We start from the raw sequence: 19,288 nt of genomic DNA, 5'->3' as shown, positions 1-19,288 counted from the left end.
ACTTTTCAGAAATGTGAGGAACATGTTTACCAATAAGTGTAGATACATTTCTACACATGTTGATCCTTTCATTATCTTTCAGCCTCCTCTTGTGAGTGCAAACTCCTTTAGAAATTTTGCATATCTTGGAATTTGCTTGATGGCATCAAGTAAAGTTATGTTCAGCTCCACCTTTCTGAATGTGTCCAAGATCTCCTTGTTTACCTTTTCCATCTTCTTACTTGGAATGGCTCTTGGTGGAAATGGAAGAGGAATGGAAAATGGTTAGTGTGCAGCACTTGAAGAAGGTTCACTTGCATGAATTTTTCTACTAATGTTCTCAGTGTCTTCTAACGTAGGATGTTTCCTTTTGGATGCAGCTAAATCATCTTCTTTTCCAAGGCCAGGATCTGGTGTAGGTAATTCAATATGCTTTCTTGAACTTAGGGTAATGGCACTCACATTCTTTGGGTTCACCACAGTCTGGGAAGGTAAGTTGTCAGAATTCTGAGATTGCAATGTGTTCAATGAAGTTTTCATATGTCCCATTTTGGGTGGTTAAATTCTGAATGGATGACTCTTGTCTATGAATTGAAGTTTTAGTCTCTTACTGGAATTGTATATTTTGCATTGCCATCTACCTCACCAATTCTTCCAATGAAGGTTCACTAGGAGTAGGTGGAGGAGCAGGATTACTAATCACTTGTTCTTGCCTCTATTATTGGATTGGAGGAGACACATATGGTCTATTTTGTCCAGTATTATTGTTTTGAAATGGCGGTCTTGGAGGAGGTTGTGAAGGATCATACCACCTAAGATTCAGATGATTCCTCCAACCAGGGTTGTATATGTTTGATGAAGGGTCATAATTTTGATGTTGTTGTTGAGGTCTGTTGTTGTAAATATTTGTAGCATATGCCTCACGATGCTCACTCGTTTTGGGCTCGAGCAGAGAAGGGAAAACATCAACATGATGATCATTTGAGGTGCAAATGCCACAAACTCGTGCAAGTGGAGGTTTCTGTTGATTCATGGCTTATTGAATGACCAAGGTGGAAAGGGAGTCAATTTTCTACTCAAGCTTGTCTTGCCTAACCGAACCTGCCCCAACATCATGGCACCTCTAACCACTACAGCATCACTACTCCTTGCACTAAACTGTTGAGAGTTGGAAGACATCTTCTAAATCAAACCTCTAGCCTCACAAGGAGTCATATCTCCAAGTGCACCACCACTAGCAGCATCAATGATACTCCTCTCCATGTTGTTCAGACCCTCCTAGAAATATTGTAAGAGGAGTTGCTCAAAGATCTTGTTATGGGGGCAGCTTGCACAAAGCCTCTTGAATCTCTCCCAATACTCATATAAACCTTATGCACATAGTTGTCTGATTCCTGAAATATATTTTCTTATTACAGTGGTCATGGAGACAAGGAAGAATTTTTCAAGGAAAATTTTCTTCAGGTCATCCCAACTTGTAATGGAATCAGGGGCCAAGTAATACAGCCAATCTTTTGCAGGGCCTTCAAGAGAATGTGGAAAAGCCTTCAAACAAATGTGATCCTCTTGGACATCATGTGGTGTCATGGTGGAACATACAATGTGGAACTCCTTAAGATGCTTAAGAGGACATTCACCTACAAGTCCATAAAACTTAGACAACAAATGTATTAGTCCAGTTTTAAGCATATATAGCACATCCTTATTAGGATATTGGATACAAAACCATTCATATGTGAAATCAGGTGCAGCTAGCTCCCTTAATGTCCTCTCACGTGGAACAATAGGTGATTCAGCCAAATTTTCAGAATGCATTGAATCAGAGTATGCAATAGAATGCACAGAAACAGAATCAATATCACTATCAGCTAGACCAACAGTATAAAAAGACTCACCTTCTAAATTTAAATTCATAATTTTTCTAACTAACCTATGAAATGTTCTATCAATTTCAGGCTTTATTGGATGCAAAGAGCCTAGATTTACCCTAGTCATGTACTAAATGCAATAGTAACAACCATGTAGGTCAGTAAGGGAAATGCATGTTAAATTTCAGTGAGTAACTAAAACTTTTTATCAAAACATCCTAATATCATAGAAAACATCCACAAAACGTTTTAAGACAAAACTCAAAGCCTAACTAATTTAACTAAATAAAACAAACTCAAAACAGTTTCAAAATAAAACTTGTAAAATAAGAAAGAAATAGTAAAAAGGGTCTTTTTGGATTTTAAACATGGGTTATAGAGACATAATGTGTAGATAATGAATCCTTGGATTATTCTACCCCAAATTCATATATAATTTATCCAATTATGATTAATAGTTTAAAAGTTATACCAAAAATAAAAAATCAACAGAAAATTATTCACTACTTGTTTGTATCTCACAACCAACAGCAAGGTGAGTGACTATGGTGCATCAAACATTCAATATGTGATGAATGAAGTGTGGAAACAAAGTTTCATGTAAAAATTTCAACCACAACTATATTAACTAGCACATACAAAATCAATCAACAAGCAAAATGGTTAAACATGACAATACACACTGAACAGAACATGTTGTTTTTGAAACCAAAAAAGAATTGTTTTTCTAAGACACTATACTAAACTAATAACTATACTAAGAACCTTTGGCAAGAACTGATAATCCTCGGCAATGGCACCAAATTTGATCGAGACCATACTTGATGCAAATAATATAACAATTAAAAGTATATTACTAGGAAGTGACTCCTAGGTCGTTTCTGAAGGCTTACCTTTCAGACAATGATTCAAACACCTTATACTCACCACACAATGGGGGTTTTATTGTTGAATGGTATGTACATAAAGTAATGCAGAAATAGTAAGTAACCAATGTAATAAAACGGTTAAATCCCTTTGGTTCGTTTGTTTACAACTCAATCCTTGGTTACAAAAGATCAATTTCAGTTTCTAATCATTATCTTTCTAATTTGCACAGTTTCCTAACCTAAGCCTTTAACTAAGCAAAATCAACATAAGTGTAGAACATTAACAAATTCACACAAACTTAATGTTCATGCACTAGAGTAAATCAACTAAGCGTAGATAAACTCACAAAATATGTTTCAAAACAATGGGAATAAGCAAACCACATTCAGAAATAGGATAGAGAAATCAATAATAAAGAAACCGAAAATGCATTAATAACAAAACCTCAAGAGTTATGATATATTCCCAAATGAATTTAGTCTAGAAGTTTAGCCATTCATGAAGTGGAAAAAGCAAACCAAAAATGAAGAGGAAGAATGAAACCCTAGCAGAGTAAAAGGGGGGCAAAACGAAAATGTCAAGTTTCAAAAGTGATGGAATGTAAAAGTGTGAGTGAAAATGAATGGGAAATCCGAATTTAACCCTTCTAAAATACATCAAATGAAAATGGTCTTAAAACAATGGGCTCAAAACTAAAAAAAAATTTACAAATAATAACTCTTAAATTCAAAAATGTAATCTTCACTTAAACACATCCTCCACTTCTACAATGCCAAAAATGTCCTTGGTGCCAAATATGATCCAAAAATAGCAATAGATTTAATCATGTCAAATAATCCCAAATTAACTCATTTTTGGAATATTAGTCAAATAAAGTCTAAAACACTAAATCATGTCAAACAATGTCAATTAGGCACCAAGAATCATCAATCATTGTAAAATTAGGTTATGAATAGTGTGCAATATATTGATCATCAAGTAGTAATGGAGAATGATTGTTATGATCATCTACATAAATGTCACAAATCCCATGATGTATGTCAAAAACATAAATGCCCTCCCAATCCGCTAAATTCTTTTTCAGTGCCATATCCATTTTCTATGTGGGGTTTGGATGTCGTTAGACCCATCAATCCAAAAGCTTCTAACATAATTTACTTATCTGTGTTGTTATTGACTATTTCACCAAATGGGTTTAAGTGAGTTCATATGCAAGTGTGACCCGTAAGGTGATGATCAAATTTGTCAAAAGAAGCTTTGACTATATGATATAGTTTGCCCATAATATTATAATTGATAATGCCACTAATCTCAACAATAAAATGATAACAAAAATTTTGAAGAGTTTAAAATCAAACATCAAACTTATCCAACATTCAAGCCTAAAATGAATGGAGCAATGGAGGCGACAAACAACAATATAAAGAAGATCATCCAGAAAATGGTTGAGTTGGAGGGATTTACATGAGATATTTCCCTTTTATCTTCATGGATACTGGACCTAAGTTCGTACCTCAGTCAGTACTTCAACATGGGCAACAACATACTCTTTGGTTTAGAGAATGGAAGCATACCTCCCAATAGAATATGAGAACACCTCATTGCGAGTTACTATTGAATCTTAACTACATGAAGTAGAATGGGTCCAAGCCCGACATGATCAATTAAACTTAATCAAAAGAGTAAGTTGGCTGACTATATTCCATGGCCATTTATATCAAAGGAGAATCAAGATGGATCATGTTAAAAAGTCTACCCCCAATACTTCGAAGAAGTTTATCTAGGACTCAAGAAAATCATGCCGATTCTAAAGGATGACAAAAGGAAATGGAACCTGAATATGAAGGGTCTTATATTGTGAAATGATATTCTCAGGAGGTGCTCATATGCTGGATAATATGGATGGAGAAGACCTTCACCATTCTATAAACTTTAACGCTTTGAATAAATAATATGCCTAAAGCAACTTCCCTATAAAATATATATTCAAAAAATTAAAAGAATATAAAAACCTATGTTCTATTAGAATTTTTGTAATGAACACAATCACTTTTTAAAAATTCCATACATTGTTTTAAAGTAAAATGGAAAATTATGTAGACAAACTACATATGGTGTGGATTCCCATATAGTTTTTCTGATGACTTCATTATTTTTACCTAAATACTTATGGAGATATCCATAGTCACTCCTTCGAGCCAAGATATTATTAAAGGAAACCATTACACAAATTCCTATAATATCATCAATAGCATAGGGATGGTAGTCTTCGAATATTTCATCCTCGACGCTAAAAAAATGTATTGCTTTATACCAAGCCCATGGGAGTCTATAAATTCCAAATGAAAGAAAGGAAATAATAATAAAAATCTAGCTAAGATCTTTAATGAATGTTAAGCAAAAATTAGAGCAATATAAATTAGACTCTTATTAGATCTACACTTGGAATAATGCAATACTAGAAATTTCACTTAGTAAGGGGATAACAAGTGGAATTGTTGGAAATAAGATATTGGATAAGAAAAGAGATGAAGGGAAGGGAAACACACTTTGAGCCTTTACATCATTTTTCTTGAGAACCATTAACCAAGTCATGATTCAAGCTCAAAATTACTTGTTGAGGAATAATTTATTGATATCATGCTAGAGTGAAAATCAAACCGATTACAAAAAAATTATTTTAAATGCATTCATTTTTCTAAAACATTACTTGCACAATATGTTCATTACATCATTATTTCTAACGAATAAAAAAAGAAAAAGCATGTTAGATCAAAAACCTGAAGGGGCAATGTAGCGTCCCAATCTTCGGTCGAACAATGGTTATGCAACTTATTGGAGTTACCACCATGTTTTTGTGGTCAAAACATAGAAAAATTCTTTTATGCCCAAATTGGAAGGGTTAGCCTTTGAACTAGGATTTTGGATTCAAGAATCGATTTGGATTGAAGAAGGTATTAACACCTCACCTGCTTGTTATCAAATGATACTCATAATAATTGCATGGAGTTAAATATACTTAAAAGTTTGTTGAATCAAATCATTATGTATTGAAACTAGATATATTATATATTTTTGTGTCTGACGAGAGTTTGTCTAGCTCCTACGTATCCCTATGTGTAATGGGAAAATCAAGACTATATTGTTCTTGGTTAGAAAAATGTTTAGGGTGTTGGGTTGATTTTAATTATGAAAAGTGATTTAAGATATGATAGAAGGTTGTCAACTGCTGGAGTTAAGAAAGAAGATACAACATTGACCTACATCTCCTTATCATATTGAAAGAAAGAAGAAGCAGTACGACAATTGTTTGTCACTTTTCTTCTTCAATATGATTGGAAGATGAGACTATATTTCACATTATTCCCTTAACCTTGGAGTCTTAAATTTTTTATGTGAGTTCTTAACCAACTTTAAAAAGAAGATACAAAGCCTACACCGCCTTGTCCATGTTGATAGAAAGAAGAGACAATATATTAATCGCTCACTATTTTTCTACTAGAACATGATAGGAATATATGACTTGAATCGACACCACTTTCATAACCCTAGAATCTTAGGAGTTATTTTATGCAATTAATTTGATTTTGAAAATTTTACTATTGAGGGACTTCTCCCAAAAATAGTAATAATTATGAGTTTTGGTTCTCACACTTGATATAATTTTAAAAAGAATCTTATTATTATTGATTCAAATAAAAATGACGAATATTAATTATTATAACGAAATTTTGATATTTATAAGAACGAAATTAATGAACAATTAATAATTTTGGAATTTCCAATGGGATCTATTACTGGCAAATTAGGGTAAGAGTTTTGAATGATAATGGATCCCATTGACTGTCAACCGCTAGTCTTATTCTGATTGAAAAAAGAGGCAGTGTGACAATCGCTTACCACTTTTCTATTTAAATGAAATGGAAGGTATGGTTAAAGTTGTTCACCGATCTTTCACACTCTTAAATAAATTTGAACTATACTTTTATGTAGATACACTAATGAATAAACCACCAATTACATAAAGCACAAAAACATAATTATTTTAAAGGAATATTTTTATTGCATTCTCAAGCGAGGAGTTGATCTATAACTAGTGTCGTTTCTTTGATATTGATCTCATTTATCCTAAAATAATTAAATATTTTATAAACAATCGATTCACTATTAATTCCTATTTCATAAAAAAAATCAATGAAAATTTTATTTCTATAATCCAAGTTTTAATTTTAATTTTTCAAGCAACCCAACAAACAATTTTCAACCCAAAACTACGTAGTCTTGATTTCCCTATTACACCTATAGATACTTTGAAGAATGATGAACTCTTATGAGACACAAAAATAAAATATTGTGTTTTTATAAAAAAAATTGTTTAAGGGTATAAAAGTTCATGTTGTTAAGGAATGTATCATTTTAATAAGGGGGGACTGGTGTTAATATCTTCCCCAATCCGTAATTGACTCCCGAGCTCATATCTCACATTTGAGACCATTTTTCTAAATTGAGCTCAATAGAGAGTTTTCTATGTTTTATCTGCAAAAAAGTAGTGACAAATCCAATTCATTTGGGAGAGATCGAAACCAATTTCACCTCTTCCAACTGAAAAATTAGGTCACGACAACTAGCATTAAATAAGAACATGAATAATTTTAAACATGAACAAGGATAATATAAAATACGAACGTAGATAATATTAAGTAGGAATAGAGATAACATCAAACCATAATAGGAACAGGAGTACACAGGTTACCAAATAGAATAAACAAAAAATATAAAAAAGGGAAGGGTTTATGGATGAGAAAATTGATGGTAAGGTCCACTGTTCATTATCTTCATGACCCAACTATATCTCCATGATGGGAGGTTCTCACATTATGGCATCCTCGACACCACTTAGAGCCATGGAGAACGACAACGGGGTTCAGAGGAGGAGGAAGAGGGGAGCATGTGACCATGTCCAACTTCACAATGTGCTTGGTTCTCTACCGCTCGAGGACGGCCAAAAGTAGGGGTTGCCACCGCTGAACCGGTCAAACATGGACAAGTCAGCATGGCCAAGTGGCTAGCACATGTACTAACACCCAACATGGATGATGTCGGCATTGGGATGCCTTTTCAAGAGCAAAGTGGGCATTTTTGTAGCCCCTTTAAAATTAGGATTAGGGTATAGGTCAGAGTAAGTGTACCTTGGTCCTTGAGATGTGTTTTATTTGTGCACAGGCCCAAAACTCTTTCGAAATTTCAAATTTATCAAATACGAAATTAGGTGTTCACAGGTAGCCTAAGAAAAAGTTAGGGATAATAAAAAGGGGGAAGTCACTCCCAACAATGAAATCGAAGAGTCGTAGCTTATATTGGGGTAGTTAGGTTATCATGTTCTTCAAATTTGTAAGGAATGTATTGTGGCAATTTATCGAATGATCATGGTCTTCAAAATTACTAGCAAGACACAAGGGTAGTTTATCACATGGTTTAAAACTCAACATTATTTGGCGTTCATAATTTTTGTGAGTGATAATTGACATAGTCACTTTTATGTATAGTTGCTAGAATTATCATATTTACCCGTATTCCCCAAGCCCACTCAAATTTTAAATTGCCATGTATCAATGCTAATATTTCTCATCTCATACATCACTAGAATTGTCATATTTACGATAAATGATTTTTTTTTAATGAAAATATATTCATGCATACTGACATAACCTTCGCAATAATGAATCAAAAGTAGTATAGAAACGAGCAATTCTCTCGTTCATAATGAGATTTTGAAGTCATCTTAATATAAAAATAAAATTGAAAAAATGCTCTATCAGCGGAAGCCATATTATTTAATAGAATCTAAACTTCAATGTAAAAGAGTGTTTAAAAGCAGGCGCAATGATGATAAAACCTGCAAATGAAAATAAAAATGGCATTTATCCGTTGTGGCTCATTCACCACCATGTACCAATGCAACTCTATTTGCGCTTCAAGCATATCATTACAATGAACACCTCGTTCACTATTGCATAGCTTGCATCCATTCACAAAAACTCGTGTAGAGTATTTTTGATACCATAATCTAGAAGCCACGGTTGCTAGAAAATTAGGCCTCGTAAAGACAGCCCAACAGTTCCAAAAACCCCCTTTAAATTTTAGTGTCTCGCATTGTTTCCTCATGTGTCTTGTTTTATTTTTATTGTCCCAAAATCCAATAGTAAGTTTCCCTACCCTTTCTTCTAAATTTTATTGTCTTGAGATTAGGCATTATCTCTCCTTGTGTTCTAATTTTACTTTTATTGTCTTGAGATCAAGTAGTACTTCTGCATGCATTCTCTTTTTAAATTTTATTATCTCGAGATCTGGCAATACTTCTGTATGTGTTATAATTTTAAATTTTTTGTCTCGAAATCTAGAAGTACTTATCTCTATGTTCTCGTTTTAATTTTTGGATTGCAATTAGTTGTTCCTGCCTAATTTTAACAAAATTGACATTTGTTTTATACTAGTTATTTACTGCAATGACACTCAAACCTTAGTTTGTTTCCTATCCAAGAAGCATCAAGTAAAGAGAGACAGCTATAATCACTCAATTTTGTCTGACTTAATGTTACATTTTTTTTTACAAAATACAAAAATATCAAAAATGGCAAACAGATATTATAGTCATATAATTATTTTTACACATTTATCAGTGTTTTGGAAATTTCTAGGATTTTTTTTGAGCCACAAATTATTTTCTTCCAAAAGGTATTATAGTAATTTAAAGACAAATAAAATATTTTATCATTGCAGAGTATTTTTGTAATTATCATATGAAAAAATATTTCACGTCAAAAATATATATTTGTTTAGATATCATGTAACCAATTTATATCTTTTGGACTCTTCAATTATTAACCATTAATTAGCAGTGGTAATTTTATTAAATTTATCAAGTTAGAAAATCATTAATTGTTTTCTTTTATTTTTAAAATATTTTATAGTGTTTTATAAGAGTCTTCGACATTGTACTAAGTTAAAGGTCAAAACTCTGATTTTAGATAGTGACCCTCTTTGAAAGAGATATTCATTCAATCTAAAATAAATTATTTTCTTATATAGAGTGTGAAACTACTCTTAATTATACCAAAAGGCTTCTTTCATAAACCTACACAATTACCAACCTTATAACCAATAAATCCAAATCTTAACGCTCCGTTCACTGGATATATTTGTCATGACTCATATTATTCCAATCATGATAAAAAAAGAGAAAAAAAAATTATGTCCTGATAGTGTATGAATTTTATATATTATTATTGTATTATTCACCATTTATATTTAATTAATATTGACTCTTTAAAAATATAAATAAATTATGAATAATATATTGAGCGTATATAAATCTTTACGATTATAATGACAATACATAAATATTTCTTTCTAATAAAAATATGAATAAATATAGTATAAAATATTCAATATTTATTATTATATAAAGTTAACTGAACAAGAAGAGCACGGGTACATTATGTCACAAATTGTACTACAGCATGTATTATCAGCTATATTGGTGAGAAAAATAACTAATTATTTTAAATTTTTAACTTCAAAATATTTTTTCAACCAATCAGAAGCTAATGTGATGACATGGATCGGGATGGGACAAGTTAAAATTTGTCCCTTAACCGACCCTAAATGTTAGTCGGGTGATTTTTTAAACTCAAACCCAACCCTAGACCTGTAGTTAACCCAACCCTAAATATCGACTAGATCAGCCTCTAAATCGAATTAGATCCGATTAAATATAATGCATACTCGTTTTAGATAAAGTCTTCTCAATATTATTTATTATTATGAATATGTAATTTGACATATAAAATGATATATGTATATATATTATTAGTCATGTATATATAATAAAAAATTAGATAATCAATGATATTTTTGACAAAAAAAGTGTCATTACTCTCTACTTATTTGAATAGAGATACACAAATATGATAAGTGGGTGACCTTAGGACGAGTCGGGTTGGGTCATACTTTGTCCCTACCCGGCCCTAAATGTTGACTAAATCTAATTTTTACAGTGTTGTTAAAACCGTACCGGTTATCAAACCGGACATGATACTGGTATAGTGGTACAATAGTTCAACTAGTGGTTCAGTAATTAAACCGTATGTCGGTTAAACCGGACATACCTACTTATATTTATATATATAAACCTATAACAAAAAAATTTCAAATAGGTAGATACTCAAATTTACAATCCATATTTATAATCTACTCAAAATTCATATAAATAAACAACTTTAAGTCTTTAACAAATTCAAAGTCTAAATTAAAAAACAATATCAATCCAAAAGTATCACTTAACAACCGCAAAATATAAATAGATGACATAAGTTCACAATTCACTCTATAAAACAAATAAATTTGGAGTTTTAACATTTAACACCAAGGAGTCAAAGTTGTCTTATATGAATATTATATTTTTCTACCAAATCCTATCTTCAGACAATACTCCAAGATTACACAAATGCCACAGAGATTACATACGAATGTTATGAACCAGAAGGTGTAATCTAAGTATGCCTTGGAAGCATGTGTCTTGAAGTGTTGAAGAAGGGTTGGAAAAAATGGATGACCATGAAATGAGTTTTTAAGTTTTTTTTTAAAAAAAATGTATAAACCGGTCGGTTTAGTAAAATACCGACTGGTTCATGTAACACTGTGAATTTTACGATTTTGAATTATAAGATTTGATTAATATTTTTATTAATTATATTTTCGAAAATGAATTTATGGGAATTTTTGGTAAAGAATTTGACGAAACTCTAGTTGAGTTTTAGTCTTGTAATTCTATTTCCAATTAGTGGTAAATTTTCATGATTTTCGGAGACATTCGGTTTCGGACCACTGACGGGGCCGAATCTCACCTGGTACGGCTCAAAAAGTGGTTTTTGAGTTCCGTAACTCGAAATTGAATTTCGATCCCGCCGTTGGCTTCATAATCACATTTCGAGTCGAGATAGACCCTGAGTTGGTCCATAACTAAATTCTAAAATATTTTCACTCGAAATGCCGAAATTCGAAGTTCCAACCGTAAAGTAAAATCGGGCGATCATTTTTGGCTACTCGAATATTGACCGACAATACTCGAGCATGGTTTTAATCGCCCGCGTTTCGCCGAAGTCGTCGTGTTGCATGAGTCACTTCACAAAATCTACCTACTAAATCTTATAGATTTATTAATGCCTTGATTTACTACCACCAAATCCCCTAAATCACTCACTTAACCCATGATTCACTCACCCTCTTGGATTTGCTAGATTGCCTTGGGAAATGGGTTTAGAAATCAGATTTTTTTCCACCCCACAACTCTATAAATCAGATTTTTTTCCACCCCACCTTGCAAAACTTGCCAATTGGAAGATTTGAGAGTAAGTTACTCTCATCATCTTTTCTTCTTCATTTTCTTCTTCTTTCAATCTTCAATCTCTTCACATTCAACCAATGGGTATTGATGATATTGTTCATGAGTATGTCAAGAACATATTCAACCGTTGAAATTTTCTAAAACACTTTCTAACTCATTTTGGAAGCAAAACCGAAAATGAGTGTTCTTGAACTCATGAAAAATGTGTTTTGAAACTATGAACAAGTTGTTTTCAAGAAGTTATTACATTGTTTTAATATATGAATTTTTACTTGTTTAAGCCTTTAACCATGGCTTTGGACAAGTTGGAAATGGATGGATGAAAGAGTTTTAGGTATGTTAATAGTAATGAGTTTTGAAATATCGACAAACTAATGAGTTTTATTATGGTAGTTACGAAGATTTCCGGCACTTGAACCTTGCAACCCAACCAAACCATAGTGATTTCGTAAAGCACACTTCATTAAGATTCATTAAGGTGAGAGAGAACACATCGTGACATAGTGGTGTCCGAATATGACACCCGGATCTCCTAAACCATCTCAAAGATTTTGGGGTTAACTTGGGTTTTAAGAAATCCAAGATTTTTATGTTTGAATGCTTTTGAATATATATGATTGTTGATGAAATGTGTTGAATATGGTATATGAATGTTGTTGGAAACTTTTCTGTTTGCAGGTGATTGAAAAACCATGTTTAAATGTATTTCTTCATGATGTCAATGATAAATGATGAACTATATGTTAAAATATATTTTATGTCTAAGTGCGATATTCTGAGTAAGTCCACGCCGTCAATGAATTTATGTTCATTAGAAGTCTTACTTTCTCTGTTGTATTGTTCTCGTTTTGTATATATTTGCTACGCAGATGGCCAACAACAGCACTCACATTCGAGGTTATCACTTCACGATGTCCACGATAGGACAATGGACTAGTGACGGGCACAGATATACCTACACAGGCCCCTGCAGTCTGTCGTTGCACATGGTGTGCAACGGGTCATCGATGATGATCCTTCAACCCGACACCTACATTGACACTTCCTTCACCTTGTCGCCAAAGAGGCTGATGTCTCCAGAGGTTGGACTTCGATACCCGCCAGTCAGGAGTGATGGCGCTGTTCCCTCCCACGGTTATAGGACGTAACCAGATTGTTTGGGTGCTCCGTCATCCAGTAGAGCCAAGAGAAGTAGTGATCTTGGAAAAGGTCCCTGCAGGAAGGCTTCGGTGTTGAGAATGTCATCCCCTCCGAATTATGCCGTTGGGTTATGGCATAATGAAGTGGAGGAAGAGGAAGAGGAGGACGAGGTCGTTGAGCTCGTAAATGTAGAGAGCTCGGTGGAGGTGATCGACCTCGTGTCTGACTCGGAAGAGGAGGAAAACCCGAGTGAGGGGTCCAATATTCCTGGAATCTTTTGAGTCAGCTTGTGGACTAGTCGATGTCCCCTTTTGTTTTTGGTGGGGGCTGTGTTTCTTTTGATTTTGTATATGTTAGTGACGATGTAGTTTCCGCCTTTGCTGACCTAGTCTGTATGAACTGAATATGACTTAACTGATTATATACATCGTATTATTCAGGAAATTGTGAATCAGGTTAAGTTATCATTCGATAACGATAAGTTGATTTTCCGCATTCGAGTTACTTAAAGTGATATCCCGGAAAAGGAAAGGTTTTTAAAAGGAAACAATTTTATATCACCAATTCAAAAAAAATTTACCAATTTTTCCGCAATGTTTTTGAGAAGTATTTTCGGGGCGTTACAGTTCATCGATTTTGACCGGTTTTAACTAGTTTTTGACTAGTTTTGATACTTGGTCGGTTCAACACCTGTACCCTACCGGTTAGGGGTCCGGTTCACCAGTTTCCCGGTTGAACCAGCCAGTACGATACGGTTTTTATAACTATGAATTTTTAAACTCAAATCCGACACTAAACCTATTGAAGTTCAATCATAATCAAACCATATCAGATGACCACACAGGGCCAAGCTTCTCACCTCTAATAATGTTACCATATATATTAAAATTAAGTATACGAACAACGCATATATGCAAGATATATAACGAAAAACAAAGGTGCATTAAAACAACACATCGAAAATAACAAACAGTGCATTATGGGCATGCTGAACGACAAACACGTACTACCCATTGACCTTACAAAATAAAGCACCTTAAAAATCTGAATTCATCCAATATAGCATTCATATGCTACTTTTTCACTCTTAGAGTAGATATTTATTTCAGTAGATTACCAATAATATAATATTATAACTTAGACTAGATATTTATTTCAGTCATATGTTTTTTGTTCTTATTATTTAATTCCTTGAAAATTAAAAAAACTTAAAATTGTCTCAAAAATTTTAAATATGAGTCATATTATTTATTTTTAGCATATTTTACAACAGTTGATAGAGACAAATTTGACCCTAAAAATAATTAATTTGAACATAAAAATAATTAATTTGACCCATATTCAAATTTTTGGGAATCATTTTGAGTTTTTTCTATTCTTAAGAGACTAGTAAGATAAAAAAAACATTAAAACTTAAATGACCCTATAATTTTAAGTCTGGATAGTTTCTGGGATGCTGTCTTTCTTAATTTTTCTGGTTTCTTGAAACTCACCATAAAAGTAGGACACAAAACCCCATAAAGAAAGTGCTAGAGAGATTCCTTTCACTGCTTGAAATTTCTCTTTATAGAAAATAACTGCCAAGACTTCGGTTATTGGTGTTGACATAGCAATCATAATACCAGACATCAAAGAAGAGGCACAAAAGATGACTCCCATTGCTCCTAAACCGCTTAACTGCCATAATATAGCAGTCACCACCAAAACCACATAATAAATAGTTTCCCCAAGCTTAAAATGTTTTGCTTCTATTGGAATTGCCTGCAAATTTAAATGCCAAACATCATATAGTTAATCTGTGCGAGGTTTAATCAAGTGTATACAACTTTATTCTTGCATGTAATGATGTTGCTGTTTCCAAGATTTAAATTAATGATCTTTAGTAGTGATTCAAATTGCTGACTACATCACGTGATGCGGTCGCAATGTGGTCGCAATGTTACGATTGTGGTGACTGCTGCAACTGCATTACACTAAAGTTATGATGTGACATCAAATTACAATAATGTGACCGCATCAATGCAGCAACGTAACCATATAGGACCACATTTGAGTCATATCTTATTCAAAAATATTTTTTGAGCCACAAAATAATTTACATTACTAGGGTTGCAATCCGTATCAGAACGGCCACGATAGCTACTAATGTAATCGCAATTGTAGTCGCAACCATAATTTAAAACACTGAAATAGAGGTCATGAGGAAGAAGCAACCTTATAAAAAAGTTTGTAACAGAAGATATACCAGAGAAAGAGAAGAACCTTAAAGTCATGATTTATGAGCATCCCAACAGTAGCAAATAGAGTACCAAAGAAGCTTAAAACAATCTGAATCTCCAAGACTAGTGAGTAAGTAATAGGCTGCTTAGCTTTCTTGTAAACCAACTCCACCAAAGGCAAAATAAACCCATACAAAACTGCAGCTGCTAGTGTCATAACAAAGCCCTTCACATATTGTTTTTTAGTCTCACCAGCAGTTCTATCTCCACTGCCATTCAAGGCCAGAATCACAGCCCCAAGAATGAGCATAATGACAGCATTCACTGAGTATGGAGTGAACTTTTGCCTCACCAAAACGAAAGCAAAGACAGCTGTGAAAGCGAGTTGAGTCGAAATGATAAGAACTGATGTTGAGACTGGGAGCCAAGCTAGGCCATTGGAATAAAGAATATTGTCAAGGCCTTGGAGCACACCAATCACGGCGAAAACAAGAAACAAAGGTAACTTCATGGTGAAAATCTTATCTTTTGAGGTACCATTTGAGATGACGAGTTCGCGATTTCGACGACGAATGATATAGGAGATGGTGAGGGGAACTAGCAAGATGGGAAATCCACAAGTTTGGAGGAAGCAAGAGAGCCAAACACGCTTACCACCATGGATGTAGTATAAACGTATTACAAGTGGACCACCACAGGTTCCTATAACTTGTATGATGCAGTTTACTAAGAGAAGGATTCTCTTCATGATTCTCTCCTTTTGTGCTTCTACACCTTCCACCATTGCTATTATCTACTCAACTTAATTAGTTGTAATTCTCTTCCTTCTTTGTCTGTGTATTTTGTCAAAGGAAAAATATAATAGAACCAAACAACACAAACAATGTTTGAAAATCTTGTGAATATTAAACTGGATTGGTGATTATTAATGTTAAATGATAATGATATATATTGTATATGATTTCTATTTTTTATATTTGAGTGAATTACATTTACATTCCTAGTGAAATTATATAAACTATCTGGACCTTTTTAAAACCAACATAAAGCACCCCCTATTTATACATATATTACACTTATTACCTCTGTAAGAGATATAAGTGTAATTTCGTAAACAAAAATAGTGACGGGTATAATTGAGTCAAACAAAATATGTTATATTGTGGAGACACGTCCAAATAGTATAAACTTGATATATATTCATTATTTTTTATTCGTTACAAACTACTCAATAAGTCTAAGGATGTGTTTAAATTACTCTCATATTATATTTTAACTAACCAAAATAAAGAATAAACATCGACTTTTATACTATTTGGACTTGTTTTCACAATATATCATATTTTGTTTGACTTAATTACATCCGTCACCATTTTTATTTAAGAAATTACACTTATATATTTTACAGAGGTAGTCAGTGTAATGTATATATATAATTAGGGGGTTTGTATAGGTTTTAAAAAGATCTAGGTGGTTTGTATAATTTCACTAAAACTCAGGGAGTGTCAGTGTAATTTACTCTTTATGTTCTAAAGGAGTCTGGCTCCTCTCCATTACAGGAGAGACCAGTACATAGTTTTGATCATTACATGTGCCAAAAGTAAATTTTCAATGGTTTAGATTTTAATTTACTTTTGAATTAAATAATTTCAAAAAATTCATCCCCTCACATTCCCGGACTCTCGAGATGAATCCTATTCATTTTAAAGAGGCATGCATACATATGCTCCATTTGAATTAGGATTCTCTCCATTAATGGAGAGACAAGTGCTTCAAAAAGTAAAGAGAAATACAACTATATATCCTTTGGATTATAGTGAAATCTCACTTTTGCCATTAAAAACAAGTGAAAATTATGTACTTGTCTCTCCATTAATTGAGAAGATCCTTACTCGCTCCATTTAGGCCTTGTTTGGGAGACTTATTTTAAAGGGGAAATGAAGGAAGGGGAGGGCTTAGGATGAGATTCCCTTGTTTGGGAGTTTGGTTAGAGAAGGGGGAGGGTTTTGGAGAATTTTTAAAACCCTCCAAAGCCCTCCTTATACCATTTTTTGGTGTCCCCCAAATTGGGGTTTTTTTGGGAGGAAAACAATGTTAAATACATAATTACCCTTACTAATATTTTCTAATTATATTTATGCACATTTTTTTACATTATATAATACATAACATATTATTGATTTTTTAAGGGAGGGTAAAATAATATTTTGTATTACATTAACCCTTCATCCACCTCCTATTTAAATTTCATACTTCCAAACAAGGGAGGGGCTTACCTGAATTTGCCTTCCCTTTTCTTTCCCTTCCTCCCCTCTCTTTATCTTCCCATCCCTCTCCTTCCCTTTCCCTCCTAACTCTCAAACAAAGCCTTAGTCTCGGAGAAGTAGCCTAGGAATAAGTTTTTAATTTTACACACATAATTTGGAGGAGTTTTTCACATTGCTTTCAAACATACAGTTTCATTGTTAATTTCTAAATATGCAACAATTATTTAAATTTTTCACATAAATTGCATGACATCGCAATTGAATTGGTGTTGCATATGATCATATTTTCTCACAATAACAAGAAAGGTAACACAACCAAAATTTAAAATATTGGTATGCACCAATGATGTCTTTAGCTAAGAAATAGAAAATAATGTGAATAATCCTTTTTTGTTATATATATCACTGAAATGAGTTTTAACTTGGTCATGAAGCTCCTTCCATTTTTTGATTTTAAGCAAATTTTGTTGGAAAAAAATGAAGCAGTGCTAATTTTGTCTTCTTAACCTAAACATATCCTTCATTTTTTAGATAGATTAGAGACGGTTTATAAGTGTCAATTAAAAAAATAAAATTGGTTTAATACTTCAATGAAAGTAACCAAGGGCACTCATTTAAAGTGGTCAACTGCATAATTTAAACTCGAATACATTATGTAAGATTAATGATTTATCGTTAAAGTTTAAGATTAAATACTCCTGACATATAAAATAATAAAATTCAAATAAGTACTCAAGGAAGTAAAAATAATGTTGAATCCATACCTAATTATTTGAGGGTGCAATGGGTGAATGCTGTAGAGACACGATAGCATATAATCTATCTATCTCTGGTTGTGTCTAAGATGTTACTTAGAACACAAGAATGCAATTTATTTTCATTACAAATAGATTTGTGCATATATAGGGAGTGAAATCATGAAATGAGATTCGAGAATGATAGTGACTATATTAGTGATATGTGAAGTCTTAAGATAATGGCAAATTTCATCTTTTTAATGTCGGGAATATATTGATGCCATGCAACTATTATGAGGTTTAGAATTTGATGCCAAATTATATATAAAAAACACTGGTTTAGAATTGATGCCATGCCACTATCATACGGTTTAGAATTGATGCCATGCCCCTATCACAGGGTTTAGAATTGATGCCGTGCCATGCATGGCAAAAATATTAAATATTGTTATAGTAAAAAAATAAAAGGTTCATATTAATATTTAAAATTTTCCTCAGCATTGGTGTCTCATTTTCCTATGAAAAGAATTTTCTCCAATATTGAAGAGACAAGTTCTTGCTTTCTATTTTCAATTTAGGGTAAAAATGTTGTCACATTATATTTAAAGGGCAAAAGAATACATCATATTGTTTTTGTTTTTATTTTTTAAGTATTTTCCTCTTCAATACTAGAGAGGATTTTCACTATTTCCCATGACAAAACCTGTGTGTCATTCAGCTTCATTTCTTTACTAAAACCGGGAGGATGAGAAGATTAAAAAAGTCCAAATGTCATTGAAGATAAAATAGAATTTTCTTTCAA

General features: G+C 32.9%; 1 protein-coding gene across 3 annotated transcripts; it reads right to left on the bottom strand.

Moving 5' to 3' along the window:
* On the bottom strand, positions 14,623–18,633 carry LOC109335912 (purine permease 1-like). Of its 3 annotated transcripts, none has more exons than XM_019572188.1 (3): positions 18,514–18,633; positions 15,526–16,268; positions 14,623–15,024 (listed from the first exon to the last, which is right to left on the bottom strand). In XM_019572188.1, exons 2-3 carry the CDS (start codon positions 16,264–16,266, stop codon positions 14,695–14,697), a joined length of 1,071 nt encoding a protein of 356 aa, XP_019427733.1. In that variant the 5' UTR covers positions 16,267–16,268; positions 18,514–18,633; the 3' UTR covers positions 14,623–14,694. The 3 variants fall into 3 exon arrangements, with proteins under 3 accessions (XP_019427733.1, XP_019427717.1, XP_019427726.1); XM_019572172.1 differs by having other exon boundaries at positions 15,526–16,315; positions 18,514–18,632; XM_019572181.1 differs by having other exon boundaries at positions 15,526–16,275; positions 18,514–18,632.

This window comes from Lupinus angustifolius, chromosome LG02 (assembly GCF_001865875.1).
Source record: "Lupinus angustifolius cultivar Tanjil chromosome LG02, LupAngTanjil_v1.0, whole genome shotgun sequence".
Classification (NCBI taxonomy): Eukaryota; Viridiplantae; Streptophyta; class Magnoliopsida; order Fabales; family Fabaceae; genus Lupinus; species Lupinus angustifolius.
The sequence above is the reverse complement of the archived record's forward strand: the minus strand, read 5'-3'. Positions and strand labels throughout refer to the sequence as shown.